General features: G+C 40.4%; 1 protein-coding gene across 1 annotated transcript; it reads right to left on the bottom strand.

Moving 5' to 3' along the window:
• Positions 1-12,482: 12,482 nt before the first annotated feature.
• Positions 12,483-18,374, bottom strand: TDRD15 (tudor domain containing 15). Its single transcript, XM_053460456.1, is given in 2 exon segments — positions 12,483-13,924; positions 13,958-18,374. Coding segments are annotated over 2 exon segments (5,859 nt in total).
• Positions 18,375-19,108: the final 734 nt, after the last annotated feature.

Here is a 19,108-nt window from a genome sequence, read left to right as displayed (position 1 = left end):
CCAGGATTTTTTTAAACTAACAGTTGGTCAGGAGTGATCCGATCATCATCAGCCCACTTACTAAACTCACAGCGTTTGACCTGGAAGCACCCTGGACTTTCAGGTCAGTGCTGTTTGTTTGTTTTTTTAAATACATTTTTTTCATTTTTTTAACTCTTTCGATGCTGATGTTCCATTGGAGCACAGCATTGACAGATATTTAGTCCCCACAAGCTTGTGGGGACAAATGTTAACCCCTGCAATGCCACGAATGTGTCATACACAATTGTGGCATTGAAGGGGTTAACGCTGCACTGTCGCTCTCATGGAGTGATCAGGCAGCAGGGGGGTGTTGGGGCTGGTCTCCACACTCATGTGGAGACCAAAGAACCCTCTCACCCTGTCCCTGAAGGTGCCTCTGGCAGCTGGGACTCAATTGCTGGTCTATAGACCAGCCACTGCAGGGGGGAGTCTATGATGACTGCTGTAGGCTTCTATGCCTACAGGAATCATCAAAGGGCTTGTGGGGGCTCGTTTTTTTGCTGTTGCTGGTCTGCCTGGGCTTCCAGGCAGACCACCGGCAGCAGAGCCCCTTACAAAACGGGAGTTAACCCCTAAAACGCCGCGATCGCGGCATTGAAGGGGTTAATGCTGCACTGTCGCTCTCAGGGAGCGATCAGGCAGCAGGGGGGTGTTGGGGCTGGTCTCCACACTCATGTGGAGACCAAAGAACCCTCTCCCCCTGTCACTGAAGCTGCCTCTGGCAGCTGGGACTCAATTGCTGGTCTATAGACCAGCCATTGCAGAGGGAGTCTCTTTGATGACTGCTGTAGGCTTCCATACCTACAGAAGTCATCAAAGGGCTTGTGGGGGCTCGTTTTTGCTGTTGCTGGTCTGCCTGGGCTTCCAGGCAGACCACCAGCAGCAAAGCCCCCAAAACGGGAATTAACCCCTAAATGCCGCGATCGCGGCATTGAAGGGGTTAACGCTGCGCTGTCGCTCCCATGGAGCGATCAGGCAGCTGGGGGGTGTTGGGTGAGGTCCCCAGACTTGTGTGGGGACCCAATCAACACACAAACCCCTTCCCTGAGGCTGCCTGTGGCAGCTGAAAACACGATTGCTGCTTTTCCAGCAACCGCGTTTTCAGCCTACAGGATCACTCCGTGGGAGTGATCTCAGGCTTGGGGGCGGGCTCGGAGTGGCTGTGCTGTCTGCCCAGACTTCTGGGCAGACAGGAACAGCGCCCCCATGTGGTGACTCAGCCTCTTACATCCACAATTTTTTCTGGATGTAAGAGGCTGACAAAACCTAGGCGCCAGGACAAAATTCTCTGTCGCCATGGCGACCTGGCGCCTGGGATTTGTCGAGCCCTGTTCTACTGCATTACCTGAGCGCCGTGTCCTTTTTTCAGACATGGATAACTGCACAATATTTTGAGACCTAGATAAGCGACCACCTCCAATAATGGGCTGGCTCAGTGTTAAGCGCATGTTAGGCCGGTCCTTTTAAAAGATTCTCGACTTGCATTAAATGATGCGTTTAGTGAAGCAGTATATATATATTATATATAATATATATATTATATATAATATATTTATATATATATTATATATAATATATTTATATATATATTATATATAATATATTTATATATATATTATATATAATATATTTATATATATATTATATATAATATATTTATATATATTTTATATATAATATATTTATATATATTATATATAATATATATAATATATTATATATAATATATTATATATAATATATTATATATAATATATTATATTATATTATATATAATATATATATATATTATTATATATAATATATATATATAATATATATATATATACATACCAAATTTCCTGTTGTTTTTTTCATGAATCTGGTCTTTTCATATTAGCCGAGAACATATGGAAACATAACGGTCTCTTTAAACATGTAAATACATTGAAACATCTCAATAGCAGCCTGATCAGATTTATAATATCAAGGTATGCTTGCAGACATAATTCAGTATTCAAATCGTTATGTTTTGTTTCGTTTTGTATATTGTTTTAAGTCAACCTCCACATCAAAACCCTGAGGCAAAAGAGCTGTTCCGTATCTTTTTATTCAGATTTAACCGGCAATTCCATACTCAGGCATCCCGGCTGGGAGTGAAAAACACCCACATCATAAATCCGCTAAATCACAATAACTCTTTCCAATAAATAGTCATTTTCCTCATAATAAAACACCTGTCATTTTCAAAACAAAAGGACTCCAAACACATCCTTCTTAGGGTTGTATTTGGCAGCCAAACCTGCGGAAACTAAACATGACCTAGAAAGACAGTAAAAATATCTGATTTGCTCAAACCCGTGGACATTTAATTCAACTACCGCAACATACGGACAAGTTCCTTTTTACGTTGGTAGCAGGACAGCCATGGAGTAATGGAATGTTCATATCTTGCGCTTAAAGAACTGGCATCCTACCTCCTTCCTGAAGATCATGTTAACAGGCATTAGCTACGAGGTTAGATTTGGTCATCATGCAGATTGCCCACCCTGGCCAGACCTAGCAAAACAGACAGCCTAGCCCTAATGAGGGACTCGATCCATTACATCAAGGACTCCGTGTCCAGTTTACCCTGGTCTTGGCCTGAAGAAAGCCTTCCATCATTTGTCCCATGAGTTTGTGGGTGAGGCTGTGCATATGTTTAGCTTAGAGGACAAGTTTTGCTTTTAGGATGACATGCGCTACCAAGACACTTTCAGCTAGCTGTTGGCTACCCCCTCTTTTGACTCTTGTTTATGTCTGTTGCATAGAGTTCTTTAAGGGCTGCTTTTGACAGAACTCTGTGATGATAGTAACCACCACACCGAAAAGGAAGAAGCAAGGACCTGCCTGGTGACAATCTTCTGCTCTAGTCATGGTAGGACTTTAGCAAAGCTTTAGATGCAAAGGTCAACTGCGGGAACCCAGAGAACATGCTACAGACCTCATCAAGATACTTGAGGTCTGGTTTGGCAGAAATAGCAGGCCCTGAAAAGCTGGGATATGTTGCCTCAGAGGACTTAAAATCTATGGGAATAAAGGTTCGCTTCAGGGAGTGCAGCCTCAGAAGGTTTTGGTGATCCACTGTCAGGGACTGGGTCCATACAGACGACTAACAACCCAGAGCACCCAAAGATGGTGTTCAGGAGTTATTGCGGAGTAGCGGTGTTGGACAGGGCCTGGTGCAGGGCGACTGCACTTTCCAGGGTGTTGAGCACCTAGGGTTGTGCAGCCACATACCAGGGCCCTGACATAGCAGCAAGGATAGGACATCTTAACTGGGACATGGGGAGAGGAGAGAGGAACCGACATACTCAGATGGTGCAGGTAAAAGAGGGCAAAGGTACATAAGAGACAAACATGAATACAGGAACTAGCCTAGGACTATGTGATAACAATTGGAGATTCCGTCACATCTTACGGCCATAGTATGCTAAGCCCACCACTACACCAAAGTACTCCAATATTCGGTGGGTCCTAACACTAAACCCTGCCTACTGAATTACGAATAAGCTAAAACTAAACATTCAACCTAAACACAGAACCAAGAAGGACATACCTATAGACTGCAGACTGAGACAAACATAACAAATGGGTGGGACACCTTATAAAGGAAACAGAGCTGAAGCAAAGAGCAAAACCGGAATCAAGGAATCAGAAGCACAGAACAGAGCATATGGAAATCCAGGAATGGATTACAGCAAAGGGGAAACTGTAGCGAGACGGGGGGAACAAGAGAGAAGCAGCTCTGCAGCCTGAATGGAGCCTGACATCCACTCTGACATGTTTGTGACACTCATACTCCTTTCACTTTGGATACAGAAGCATAAAAGCACCTCTGACTTCAACAGAACTGATCTACGAATAGTAAAAGCTATCAAAACAAAGGTTATTAAGAATTCATAGAATAAAGGATGGTTTTCAAATGAGAAGATAAAATAGTCCATTTCAATTTATGCACTATAGACATTTCATAATAGAAATTGTTAATATGAAAATATAAAAATGTATCATGACCAACCAAACAGAATGAAAAAATAATTTAAGCCATAACAGTTACGCAGTTTCATAGAAACATCCATTAGTTTGTTTATGCCTGGTTATTAGTATAGTGGGAGAGACAGATAGATATGACATTCACTAATTTCCTATTCAAAATGGTATAACGCTAACCCTATTTGTATGTTCGTGTGTCATTTATTCTGGGCTAAGTACATTTATTAAAGGCATTAATCATTATTATTTGTTAAATCTTCCATTGAGGATTGGAGGCAAAATAGACGAAAGCTGTTTATTGAACTTTAAATTGATAAACAGAGCATAACAAAATCTGACCAGCTCAATAACTCTAGGTAATTCTCATAATTTTAGCCACTGGACTATCAAACAGTTAAAATGTGTTGTAATGTAGTGACACAAGCATAGCACTGGCTCCTGAATGGGTCACCTGAGTTAAGCGGGCAGGTGTAGCAGTCTACTGGAACACGGCTTGTCCCTATTACATCACTAACAAGCTGGGAATTGGACAGGAGGGGAACAGACCAAAGGTCGGGCCCCTCCAGCTCAAAAGAAGAAGTCCAAGCAATCTGATCGATACCTGCTGCCCTCGGTGGCAAACCTATAGGTGACAAACCTATAGGGATCCCAGAACAACTTCAAATTTATCTTTATGGGGTTAAAACACCAGTGTCAAAAATAAGGTAACTTTTAGATTACAGCACAAGAGTTAATTTATATTCACAATTATATGGTTAACCCCTACAATGCTAATTTTGAATCCAAGATATTTCATTTTACTGCTAAATGAAGCAGAACAAAAATATTTTGTGGATCAAAACCCAAAACCCAGATGTGGACAAGTCTCTTATTTAGATTCTAGAGTACAGTTCTAGAAACATGCCTTACAAAAATGATTCCAGAATGCAGTGTGTTAAAAGCTTGGGGGACGCACAACTTCACACTTCAGCAAATAAACCTCAACAGAGATTGTTTATATTTTGAACATTTCAAGACAATATCCCCATCTTTGTTAAATACTCGCACAGTGTCAACCAACAAGATCAGTAACTAAATTTGACAAATAACTTTGGAATGGTTTATCTTGTAACATATTAGCACAGTACGTTAATTATGTCATATGTACTGTGGGTTATGATTTTTGCATGCGCTGCTAGTATGCAGTATAATATAGAGATGGGATGTTTCTGCCACCTTGTGGTCATTCGGTGCATAGGCGGATAGTCACTGTTCCCCCCCCCCCAAAGAGTTTATTAGATTAGCCACAAAAAGTGCCAATAACACTGTGATTAGCCAAAAACTCATTTGATGCAATGTGAATTTTCTGGCCTCGTTTTCGGTCAGTAAATCGCTGCTCCGAAAACCAGCTAGTTGGCATTCCAGTCCAAGAGTAATACATTTACCAGAATTTCACCGCAACACCTAAAACACAATTACTGAAGGTATGGGGTTTTAAATTCCAAGGTGTAATCTTTTCAATTACACTGAGATGGATTAAGTGGCGTATTACGGAGGAAAAGAGATTCAGCCCGGAATTAACCAGGCAGCGCAAAAGCAATATCCAGATGGTGCATTACAAATAGGCTGTGAATCACACCTGCTTCAGTCCATTCCCTAAAATGTTCCCCAGCAGAAGAACAAGCACACATTGCAAAATGGCTTATGTTTTGTTTCACGTAAATAATTAATTGGGAAGAAAACGGTGGGCAGAAAACGGTGAATAAAGGACAATGTGGTTAATTTAGAATTGACGAAAACTAACCACAATGTAGAACATGATTGACACATTGAATTTGAGAGGACACAAAATATAAAATACCTGGTGTGTGTGTGTGTGTGATATATATATATATATATACCGTATTTGCTCGATTATAAGACGACCCTGATTATAAGACGACCCCCCAAAATCAAAATATTAATTTAGGAAAAAAACAAAAAGCCTGAATATAAGACTACCCTAGAGGAAAAAAAGTTTTACTAGTAAATATTAATGTAAACTAATTTTCATATTTAATAAAAGCTATGATTGAGAAAAATATATTTTTTATTTCCTTTTATTTGCCAACCTGCCCCCCCAGTTATGCACATCTGGCCCCAGGCTTGCCACTCTGCCCCCAGAAATGCCTTATACCCCCCTATTTGCCACTCTGCCCCATGATGTGCCTTTTAACCCTTTATATGCCACTCTGCCTCCAGAAATGTCTTATACCCTCCTATATGCCACTGTGCCCCATGATATGCCTTTTAACCCCCTATATGCCCCTCTGCCCCATGATATGCCTTATACCCCTATATGCCACTCTGGCATATAGGGGGTTAAAAGGCATATCATGGGGCTGAGTGGCATATAGGGGGTTTAAATGCATTTCTGGAGATATATATACTGCTAACAGCAATCACACTCCTATCAAGCCAAGGCAGCCAGTACATGCTGGAACCTGGGGATGTTAGAAGTGTGATTACAGCCTCCCTATGCCATGCTACCACCCCCACCCCCCTTACACATCCATGTTATCACACACACACGCACACTCATTCACAAACATTTAAATACTCATTCATTCCATTAATCACACATACACACACACACTCAACCCGCCACCTCCTTACCTGAACTGCAGATCTCCCACTCCCAGACTTCTGCAGGGGCCCGGCTGTGCAGCAACTTCTCTGGCCCCGCCCCCAGAGGAAGGATGGGGGAGGTAGAGTTATGTGAGGACTGTGCTAGCTTCCTGTTTCCTGCTGCTAATAGCAGAGACGCTGCTAGCGATCAAAGCCCGGTAAGCAGCACGGCCGAAGCAGAATGAGGTCTGATTAGAAGACGACCTCGATTATAAGACGAGAGGTATTTTTCAGGGCATTTGCTCTGGAAAAAACCTCGTCTTATAATCGAGCAAATACGGTATATATAAAATAGTGTTATCTAATAGTGTTTCTCCACAGCACTTGGTGAAGGGACCAGAGCCAATACGCAAAAAAAGTTACGAGGGTCCTCTGCTGAACAAAACATGGGGGATTCAACTATGTTTTGAAGCCTTCAAAACATTATATGCACATTCATCATTAAAATGGTTAATGTTTTAATTTTAATGTAAGAAAGTTTTACTTTGCATGTTACTTAACCCATTTACTCCCCTGGTGGGAAACCCAATAAAAAGCCCACATACCGAATGCTCCCCCCCCATTAGTGTGATGGAGGTTAATAGATTATAAAATTCCTATAAGTAAGGAAAAAAGTTCATTCCATTCCTCCTCTCCCATGTGGCACCTGGATGGATAGAGGGCTAATGTTTCAAAATACCTTCAGGGTCAACTTGAATATTTAACTCGATCCCCCCCAACCTCTTGGGACAACAGGGGTAAATTAACATTAACATTAAGAATGCACAACACGACACAAAAGCAGATCAAATAATGACATTTATTTAATGTTCTGACAAAGTCTATAGCTAAGTATACGTACTTAAATGTAATGTAAAAAGGATAAGGGCTTACACCATAACTCCTTTAGTTGGTGCAAATTCATGGTATTAGAACATGAATACAATCTTGACCAAAGTAAAAAAGGTTTGGACTCCTAACGGAGCACTCGCAATTTATTGCAATTTTTGGGGCGATATCTTCTCTTTGGCACAGATATTTGGTCTCTGATCCGCCTTTTTGAACACATATTATAAACATTTTATCTGTTGTCCTCACGACGGGGTTCGTCATGTTCAGTACAGTCTACATGACCAACCCCATGGCAGCAAAGAGTTTGAGAAGGTAAAGAACGAAGAACGTTTAATACAGCAGACGCGTCTTAATAGCGGTTAGAAAATACAGGCCTATGAGTCTGGAGAGCGCACTTGAGATTGGATTATCTAGGAGGCTTGACTACCGCCTGTTGAGGAAGGAGGTAACTGCGACTAGTGAATAGCAAGCGGCGAGATCCTCACAGACTGAATAAAGTCGATTGAACAATGGAATACGTCTGTTAAATCAGGAGTTTGCCATTTCAGCCCTATTATAGAATATAGAAAGTAAATGTGTAAGCTTCTCTTGCAAGAAGTGCTGATACTATAATGCATAGTTCAATAAGCAAGATGAATTCTTGTCGTAAAACCTAACTGGAGCTGATCCTTCGACACAGTAAAGAATCCAGAATCCTTACCTGGGGATTCCTTGTATATTCTTCGGCAGGACGGGTGATATAGTCTTCCTCCCAGGGAGAGCAGAACGAGTGAGAGAGTGAGAGAATGAGAGAGAGAGTGAGAGAGAGAACCCCTCTTACACACCAAAAATAATACAAAAGGAAATTGTCTGTTTTGATGCCCTCCCCTGCATTTTCCATATTCCAGGGCTTTGATGAGCCTGCCTGCTTCTGGAAAGGAAAGAAAAAATCTTGCCCTCCTTCTCAATTTCAGGTCCAAAGTCACAGGAGCCCCAGTTGTAGGAGGGAAAGTTGGAAAATATATATAAATATATATAAATAAAAAGTCACAGGTGGATAAGTTTGCTGGAGTAGCAGAAGGAGGCTACAAAAAGTATTAAAATGTGGGCTTCAGCTAATTTTTCATCCAAAATACAATCTCAGCTTTGAATAATTGGAGCGTTCGCAGGCCAAGCAAGACTTTTACTTGTAGTCTGTCAATGGCATGTTAACAAAAGGAACAGGCGAGATGTTTATATTTAGCCACAGATTTTCTGGGGTCTGGTGTTGAGCCCTGGGATATTATCTGAGGACATACTAAGAAAAGAAAGCAGAAAGATTAGATATATAAAAAAACACAGCATGGAAAAGAAAAACCTTCTCGGGGCAAAGGAACAAGCAAGCAGGCAACCACGAACGTAAAAACAGCAAGAAAAAAAAAGGAAAAGGGGAGTTTCAAAGAATATTTATGTTCTTCCGAGACAACAAATTGTAACCGATAAATCTAAGCGATAAAACTGCGCAGCATTGCAATAAATTCTTCCATCTTTCTGAAATACTCAATATTGATTGTCTTTGCTGTGTTGACCAGGTATATAGTCAAGGTTTTCTTGTATTTAGAGAAAAAGAAGATTGGTGAAGTAGATACACATGTGAGTCGTATAAGGTATGAGACTGGGTGAGATCATCTATGATTTTAGCATTATATATATATATATATATATATATATATATATATATATATATATATATATATATATATATATATATATATATATATATAGCTATAACCTTGTATTATCCCCTTATATAGCCAAAAAATCCCAAAACATCTACAAAAAAAAAAAATACATATATATTTATTAATAATGTGATCTTAATGTACAAAATGACCCACTGAATGTGTTCTAGCCATTCTTTGGCATAACTATTTGAAATAAAATGTTCCTGGAATTGTGAAGCAGATTTACTTTACAACAAGCTACTAACCCCTCACCATCTCCATAATAAACGTACGACAGGGCACAACTGAGAACTACGAGAGATATTAAAACGAGGGAGACACACATGCACAGACAGCAACTTTATTTCCCATGGATTCTTAAGTTTAAACAATGTGACCAACTCAACAATTTTCCATAATTATAATGCAAAAAAATAAATAAACTGTGACTTCACGGTAAGATAACGTGTTCTTTCAACATCAAAGAACATTTTGCAGCACAAAGTATACATTAGTCTTTAATCAACATTTAAATAAAGCATCGATTCAGTGGGTTCAGGCACCAAAATTTACTTTGCACTTGTGCTTAGAATATATATTTCTTCTAAGCAGGGGATTAGAGGTAGAGACAAACTGCTGATTTTTCCATTCAAAAATAAAAATTCTTCCTTAACATTAGGCCTGTTTTAAGAAATCCAATGCTGTATAATAATATTTTATATGGTAGTTTTGAAAGTGTCCCAAAGGTTGACAAGATCCTTAAGGGTTATCAGAATTAGGTAGTAAATTTTTTATTATATATATATATATATATATATATATATATATATATATATATATATATATATAAATATATATATAAATATATATAAAAGAGATAAATTCCAAGCATAACAGTACTGGATAATAAAGGGTGCTTTGAGAATGAATGTTTCAATGACAAATAATGTGGGGAAAATCCTCAAATTGGATGGCTAAATCATAATCTAACATGGTATGAATGTGCAGCTCAGGATATTTCGTAACATTCTATAATAATTCTAAAATAATGTAACTGTTCTATAACTAGACATACTGCACAGCAGTAACTAACCAAGCATTGAACATGCAATTCCAAAAAATAACTTCAACATGTGAATAATGAAGTTGAAAGTTAAAGTTTTGAAACTATAGTTGCGTTTCAGTTGAGTGAATTAAGTGCTTTCAAGGAGTAATACTGACTCTGCTATAAGTGATTAAAACAGAATTTCAAAATTTTGGCTGAAAAGAACATCCAACTCCCAGACACTGATAACTAATCCCGACACATTGCCATGCGTAACAAAGGAACACACACACACATATATATATTATATATATATATATACACACATATAGATGCCAGTTTTATAATATATACATGCATGCATACATGTGTGTGTGTATGTATGTATGTATATATTATAGAACTGGCAATAACAATTTATATATATATATATATATATCTGTATATATCTGTATATTATAGAACTGGCATTATATATATATTCTATAATATACAGATATATATATATATAACTTGCATTATTTTATAATATTATATTATATATTATACACACATATAGATGCCAGTTCTATAACATATACATACATATGTGTGTATGTATGTATATATTATAGAACTGGCATTATATATATATATATATATATATATATATATATATATATATATATATATATATAATGCCAGTTCTATAATATACAGAGAGATATATATTATAGAACTGGCATTATATTATATATTATAGTCTACGACTCTGGAAAGAAACAAAAAGTATGTAACGACAGTAAGTGGGCCTAGAGTGACACTGATGCATAAATATTGTACATTTCGATTAAACAAACAAATATAAACTGAAGCTTCCACGTATAGTTAGAGTCACTGTTGAAGTTACTTATCTGATTACAATAAATCTACGCACAGCCGACATTTGCTTTTCCCCAACTCAAGAGAAAGAAAATGCAGAAGTTTTACAAATGTACTGGATTGTTAATGAGAGAGAGTAAGTTACTCTTCAACAGATCAATCTTGCAGCAGGCGCTCCTGTAAGCAGTAAAGTCTTCAGACACCTGTTAAGTAAATGGATGCAAGTCACTTTCACAAATACAAAAATACAGATAAAAAAAAAAGCACACATTTACCGTATTTATCGGCGTATAACACGCACTGGTGTATAACACGCACCCCCATTTTAACAAGGAAATTTGAGTAAGAAAAAATAATTTTAACTTGGAAGCTATGAACTTAATGTTGGAATAATATTTATTACATTATTACATTTATTATAACATTTATACCACTTATAAGGCAAATATGAAAGAAAAAGCACCTCTTTGAACAAAAAAACTGAACAAAAAAACTTCATCAGAATCACTGCTATCTGGGAAACCACACACACACAGTAAGACACACAGTAAGACACACACACTCAGACACACACAGTAAGACACACTCACACTCAGACACACACGCTAAGACACACACACTCAGACACACACTCCCTAACCCCCCTTCTCAGGATCTCCTCTCTCATTCCCTAACCCCCCTTCTCAGGATCTCCCCTCTCCCTCCCTAACCCCCCCTTCTCAGCATCTCCCCTCTCTCTCCCTAACCCCCCCCCCGGTCACTTACCTTCAACTCCTGTGTTGGAAGCGTGAGGCGTTCATCTCGGGTGCCGGCGCTTCACTGCTGAGCGCCGGCGTCTGACGTCATATGCCGGCGCCCAGCGTGAAGCGCCGGAACCCGAGACAAACGCCTCACGCTTCCAACACAGGAGTTGAAGCGCTGAGGCAGGTGGCGGTGGCCGCCAGCAGAGGAGTCCTGGATTTCTGTCAGTCAGGGGGGCCCGAGAGTTGCCGAGCGGTCGTCTTCAGCAACCGCTCGGCACCCCTTGGGCCCCCCTGACTGGCAGAACTCCAGGGCCCGGTCGCAGTTGCGACCCCTGCGACCCCGGTAGTTCCGCCACTGGCTCTAGGATTTAATCGGCGTATAACACGCAGGTAGGTTTTCAGCTTCATATTTTAGTTAAAAAAGTGCGTGTTATACGCCGATAAATACGGTAAATGAATTTAGAAATCTTTGTGGCCCACAAGGCCAGGATTTTTAATATGACGCAGCTGGAGCACTAGAAACCTTATAAGTATTGTCAAATTTACCAAAATGTATGCAAGGTTGTAAAAAAAAAAAAAAAAATAGGTAGAACTTACCATCATCAGTAAGCCTTTGACGAGATGAAACCATAGACTAGATTATTTCTGCAGCCTTTGCTCATCAACTGTACCGTATCGAGCGAACCTCCGGTCCTCTGGAAAGAAGCACGACTCATTCTGTACGTCTGACTCGCCGAGGTTTTCTCGCAAGTGTCGGATACGTCCGGCCTCTTGGTTTTCTCCGTGTAGTAAATACTTTGTCCCTTCCACGTACAAACTAGACGCTGTAGAACTGTCTTTGGGACATGTTTCAATGTTTTCCCTTTCAGTGAATCGCCCATGTCCCCTTGAAACCAATTTATGAGCAAGGCTGCCTTCGCCCTCCCCATACAGGCACACTTCCAGCTGGGTCGTTGGATTGGTTTTAATGACCTGAACCATCAGGTTACGCTTTTCCACGAAAGTTGTGAACAACTCATTTGCTTTTGTAGACCAGCAAGTTCCATCGCTGGGACTTACGCCGTGTAACGTGCAACGGTAGGCCAACGACGGGACACGCGCAAGCTCTTCAGGAATAACTTTCAGTCTAACGCTATCGGCGTAGGAAATGCGCTTGGCTACGCCGTAATCAAAAAGGTTTAGCAAGATGGAGTCGCCTGTAATTTTCACAATTTTTGATCTGCACCATTCGCTCTCCTTGAAGCACCTGAAAAGGCAGGCAGTGCCGACCCTCAACGCATCATGTGGCAACGAAGAGATATTATCCGACAGTTTACGCATCGCTTGCCACAACTTGATCACTATATCCACGGAGTCTTCTTCTAACTGAAGATAGAAATCGGATGGATTATAAGCTCCAATGACAAAACAGGAGTAAAGCGTTATACGCTGCAGCGGGGCTACAGGAATCATTTGTGGGCATGTAGTACCCGTTCCTGAACTACCGTGAGGTTCCAAAGAATTTAACCCACTGGAAGTCTTATTGGCTTGGTCAGCGATATACTCCATTAACAACAAACTGTCGATTAAAACCTCCACTTTCCAGGCGTCTTCCGCAGTTAAGAAGTCAAGAAAAAGAACCAGTACCCTTTTCTGGAAAAATGGTAACACGCTCTTCAGTGACATTTCGCTTGTTTTCTCAGCCCACACCCATCGGCAAGCAATTGCCTGCCTGGGTATCGACAGTATATCTCCTGTTAGTACTTTTGCATTGTGCATGCTTATCGTTTCACTGGCGCCACGATCGATAAAGAAAACCAGCATCTTCGTTTCTTTTGGAAAGACTTTTTCGACTGAGGCGCGTAACCACGTTTGCATAGCACTGGATTTTGCCAAACACACCATCCCTTCGGTAATATTTCTCGGTGCAAGCCGGTTGTCTACTTTTCTGACAATCGGCTCGATCTGTAAAGTTAAATTAGACTCTTGAGAATATTTCTCCAGTATAACGAAAAACTTGCCGTCGTCTGGGGTGTAAATATGTTTCACTCTTTCGAGTTGGCCAGGATGAATGTTCTGGTCAGGTACCTGCCAATTGTTCTCTATAGGACAAACAACAGGGACATCTTTCTGACATTCAATCTCTTTGTATGGCGTGTCGATAACGTTTTGATTTTGATCGGTGCTAGAATTTAAACCATTTTCCTTTGTTGTAAAACACGCCTGTTGAAAGCTCGTAGTCTTAAAGCGTCTTAGCAGTTCTTCAGCTACAGATTGCCCTTTACAAGTTAAGCTTGTGTCCCACTTGGAGTCCCTAATGCTTATGAATAAACAATTGAGGGGTTCGACGGTCACGAGCTCCGAGAAACCTGCAACCACATCTTCTTTCCATTTACCATTACACTCTAATTCATGAACGCCACCAAGGAACGACTGGATACTTAATTGAGGTATTTTTAAAAATTCCTTTGGAAGCATGAAAACCCTCGATGAATCAACAATGGCTGTATTACCATAGTCAATGAATTCCACCTCAAAACAATTGTCTTCATCAACTTTTGTAACTTTTGCTCGATACAGTGCCATATCGTCGGGATACTGGGCTACAACTAACTCACCGACTTTTATGTTGCTCCCATCAAATGTTTCAAGGCACACAGAATCGTTATTTAGAGCTTCGGCAAGCATCAAGATCTTTTGTTCATTTTCACCAAGCTGTATATAAAAATCAAACGGACTGTTTATGTGAGAAACGTACCCTACGTGGCTTGTACCCGGTTTAATGCACACTTGAGGGAGATCACTGGTTTTTAGACTTGGCTGTTCCGTCAGCCCTGGTCTCGTACCGCTAACTGTACCGACAGCTAGTCCATGGGTTTTTGGTGTTGATTTCCTTGGAGCGTCACTAGAAAAAGAGCTCTGATTTGAGTGTTTAAAACCACCGCCATTGGAATCTTGTTTCACAAACTTGAGTGGCTGATCGTATCCTTTTTGAGACGTTAATTGGCCTTGTGATTCTGGGGTCCTAGCCATTTCACAAGCCTTAGTTCTATTTGGAGACCTTTTCTCACTGGGGTTATTACATGCAATGCTGGTCTTACCACACGTTGGTTTTTCACAATTGGGTTTCTTTGACGGTTCAGTGCGCTCTGAAGGAGACGTCATGCCAACAAGTTCTTTGATTTTTGCATTAATTAGGATGTTTTCTCCATATAGGTCCAGTCCCAGCTCACCATCAGGGGTCTTGGCTCGAACAAGAGCCCTTACCATTTTACCGATGCAGACATCTTCAAACCACTTCTTAACACTGTTTGTGAAAGAGTAATCTTTTAAGCCAAATAGGTAACACTGAATTGCCTGCATTGGCTCAAATAAAACATCTGTGGCCTCGTCTGGAATAGGCAACATCTCATTTTCTGATACCATTTGACTGTCTCCAAAGTCTACAAAAAAAGCCAGAAAGAGAGATGAAGATTCTAGCGGGCACATCAAAGCTCTGTAGAAATTGCCATCTTCAAAGTACTTTACTACACACAACTTCTTTCTTCTTGTAACATCTTTTTTATTTACGTGCTCCCCAATTTCAGTAACCTTTTTCGCTAATGACTCAATTGTTTGTGTATTTTTAGCAAGCTGGCAATAAAATCTCCCAGTACTGTAAACGTGCGTAACATAAATTTTTACCTCATGTCCAACTTTTACATCAAAATCTGAGTAACAGAATGCATGTAGATTGAAGGATCGAATTCTTAAAGGTGAAAAGACGGCATGCCCTTTGCTCACTAGAAATTGGGACACATCATTACAAGACGTTTCCAAATGTACTCCATTACAGAGGCCGGTAGAACCACTGCTGAAGAGTGCGTATATTGTACATTTTATGCTCCCCTTGGCGATAAATCTTTTAAAATCCATACAGGCATTGGAAGTCCAGGTGTCGTTAGAGCTTACCGGAGCAATGTTACTCAAACTGCAACGAAACGCCTGCCCTTCGAGTTGAAGGAACTGTGATTTAATTTCTCTGAGTTCAGAAACGGAAACTCTTTCCAGATTACCAAAGTCAACAAAAAGCACTTCTACTTCCGCCCCAGAAACGTGCTTTGCGACAGATGCTCTATAATATCTACCGTTGGTTGGATTTCTAGCAACACATGCAATCTGTCCATGCCGGTATAAGCTTTTGCAATTAGTATAGTAAGCCTGAATACTTTCCATTAATTCATTAAGCTGGGGTGTTTTATCCTGCTGGTGGCACCAGAAATCTCCTGGGGAGTTCACCTGAGAACATGCCACCTCCATCATCGTTCCAGGCTTGAACACATACTGCTTGTAACTGATAGGACATACAGCGTCTGCGGAATCATAACACCGTGAAGAAAACAGGGAATCGTCCTTGAGAAAATCTTGTAGGCTTAACGGTGCCACACTGTTTGCCACGTCTGCCTTTTTCTTTGATCCATGCTTTTCGATGTAAACGGAGCTTTGTTTGCCCCCGTTCTTGGATTTTGCATCTTGTTTGGGCAAACTTGGCTGTGAATTTGCCATCTCGGCATTAAGATTTACCTTCCAATACTCAGCAAATCCGGCATTCACCATAAGCATTACAATATTTGAATTTTCAGAGTTTTCCGAATGACGTATATCGACCACATATTTGTATTTTTGTTTTGCGAGCACATGACAAAAGAGGGCTTTACCTGAAACAGTTTGCTTAAAAAAATCATTGGCGCTCTTCACCCATACATCATCGACAGGACACGCATAAGCTAGCGTGCAGCACATGGCCAGGGCTGGAAGGACACTGAACCGCGGAGGTAATGTTTTAACGTCACAGCTGTCGACGGTCTCTGTATTTCCGAAGTCTAGAAAATACACGGCAATCTGTAACTCCATCACCTCGGTCACAACGGCTCTATAGTATTGCCCATCCTTGGCATAAAGAGCACAGCAGAGCTGGCCCGGCTTTGGGTCTTCGAGAATCCTTTCAGTGGGCTCACACGCGTTATACAGTTTTGTGATCTCCTCCATCATTGCGGCAAACTCATACTGACATTCGTCTGTTCGTATCCAGAAGTTGGAAGGGTTTAACACGTACTCAACATAAACCACATGGATCGAATCTACCTCCATCTGAATGGTTTTGTAAGAAATGGTTTCAGGTTCTCTCTCTGTTTCGGCGGCACAATTTTCAGACGATGCACTGATTTTACTCTCTTTCTCAGACGTCGTTTTGTTAGAAATGTTTGGGTAGGCGCTTGGTGAGAATGTCGGAACAAGCTTGTTGGATAGGAGGCATTTCGCACTGAGCTCATGATCTCGATCAAACAATGTTATGTAGTATAAGCATTTTTTGTCACATACCTGGTCAACGGAAGCAATAACGGTCTGCCCCAAAAGCCCCTGCTTAATTAGCATCAATTGAATATTTCTGATACATTCCTCCTGGCCATTCACGTTTGCCAGCGAACATGGGACCGCCATCATGGGTAAAGACAGAAACTCAGATTGGAGTTTTTGTACACAGGAGGAGGATACGATTTCATAACTTCCAACATCCATAAACCAAACTCTCATTTCTTCACCCGAGATGAGTTTGTAGATGACTCCTCTGTACCATAAGCCGTCCCTTCTTTTAGCAGCACAAAGCACACCAAAATTGTCCGACACAGAACGTTGCTCCATCTTCATGGTTTCATAGTGCGAAGTCATAGAAGCGGTCAGGTTAATCAGCTCTTCCTCCCATGAGAATATTTGACAATAAAATCTATCGGGGCTGAGAGCCGCCGAGATCTTCACCTTTTCAGCCGTGCCCAGAGCTAAGTTAGGTTTAAGATGGCGGAGGATCTTTTGGAAACTTGGATGATTATCATTTAAATGGAGGGAAAAATCAGTATTGGGTTTTTCTGGTTGTAGTAGGTTAGGCATTTGTTTCAGCTGGGAGTTTGTTGGGAGTTTATATAAAAGGTCAACAAGAAAACAAAATGAATCCGAATCAATGTACCTTGCTAAACCAAGCTCAACAGCATGGCTAATAACTTTTGGTGTTTCTAGGAGGATAACATGATGTTTTAAGGATGTCTGGACATGCCCTTTGACTTGCAGGCCTTGCAAAGATGAAAAATAGTTAATTGCTTTAGGGGTCCACTTCTCTCCAATCGGTAATATGTTTGAGAATATTCCATTAACCACCTTTGGTGGAATTGTAAAAAGGTCAGCACAAGCTGAAGCAATATGTCCTCCGCTAACTTTGACCTTGTTTCCTTGATCTATCAGGAGGACCTCAAACAATCCACCTGTTCTTTCCAAAACCCTTCCTCTGTTCCACGTTCCAAATGGCTTCTCTTGAATCAAGCAGAACTCTCCAACGCCAATGTTCTCTTTGCGTTTTGAGGCAAGTTGTATCTCCTTTTGCAATATATGATAGTCAAAATCAGAGACAGAAACGTATAGTCCCTGAAATGTGACCAGAATGTCATTGGAATGGCAAGTAACAGAAGACAGCTTCAAATCCATGTCCAGTTCCGATTTTTGCTTTGATTGCACAGATTCCATTCCAGCTAAAACAGAAATATAAAAACGCGATTAATACAAGTATTTGGTGGATTAAAATGTTACATGAAGTGTGCAACAGACACAATATATATATTATATATAGATGCACGGTGCCTTGCAGAAGTATTCTGGTGCTTATCAATTTAATTCTGTATGATACGTTATTTAAAATGAAACAGAACACAAAATCAATTATTGTAAGGAGGCATTAGATTTGAATAAGCAAAAATAACTTAAAATACTGAAGTATTTAATCATCAATTTTTTGTTGAAGCCACTTTTCTAACAATAGTTGAATGTTGTCCATTCTGTTAGGACATCGCTCGATGACCTCAATTTTCAAACTGTGCCATCAATTCTTAATCGATCGAGACCTAGAATAGGTAAATTTGTACAAGATCCCAGCCCTGTTGATGGGAAGCATCCCTACAGTATGAGCATGGGTAGTATCTGTGCTTCATGTTTTGGCTGAAGAGTTTTATACTGGTCTCTTTTTGCCACAAAGCCTCTCACGTTGAAGGCGAGATGCACTCACGCTTTCAGCAAACTCCAGACATGCTGTTAGATGGTTGGTTGAGAAAATGTTTTATTGACACCCTCCAGGAAAAGCCAGCGCTACGCCGAAATCTATATACGGTTGCCACCGAATTTGAGGGACGGCTTTTTCACAGCAGCTTACACGTACGTTTAAATCACTTTATTTCTAACTTCTTTAACTCACTATTTTCCATGAG

This window comes from Spea bombifrons, chromosome 3 (assembly GCF_027358695.1).
Source record: "Spea bombifrons isolate aSpeBom1 chromosome 3, aSpeBom1.2.pri, whole genome shotgun sequence".
In the NCBI taxonomy this organism is placed as follows: Eukaryota; Metazoa; Chordata; class Amphibia; order Anura; family Pelobatidae; genus Spea; species Spea bombifrons.
This window is presented reverse-complemented; position numbering and strand designations above follow the sequence as displayed.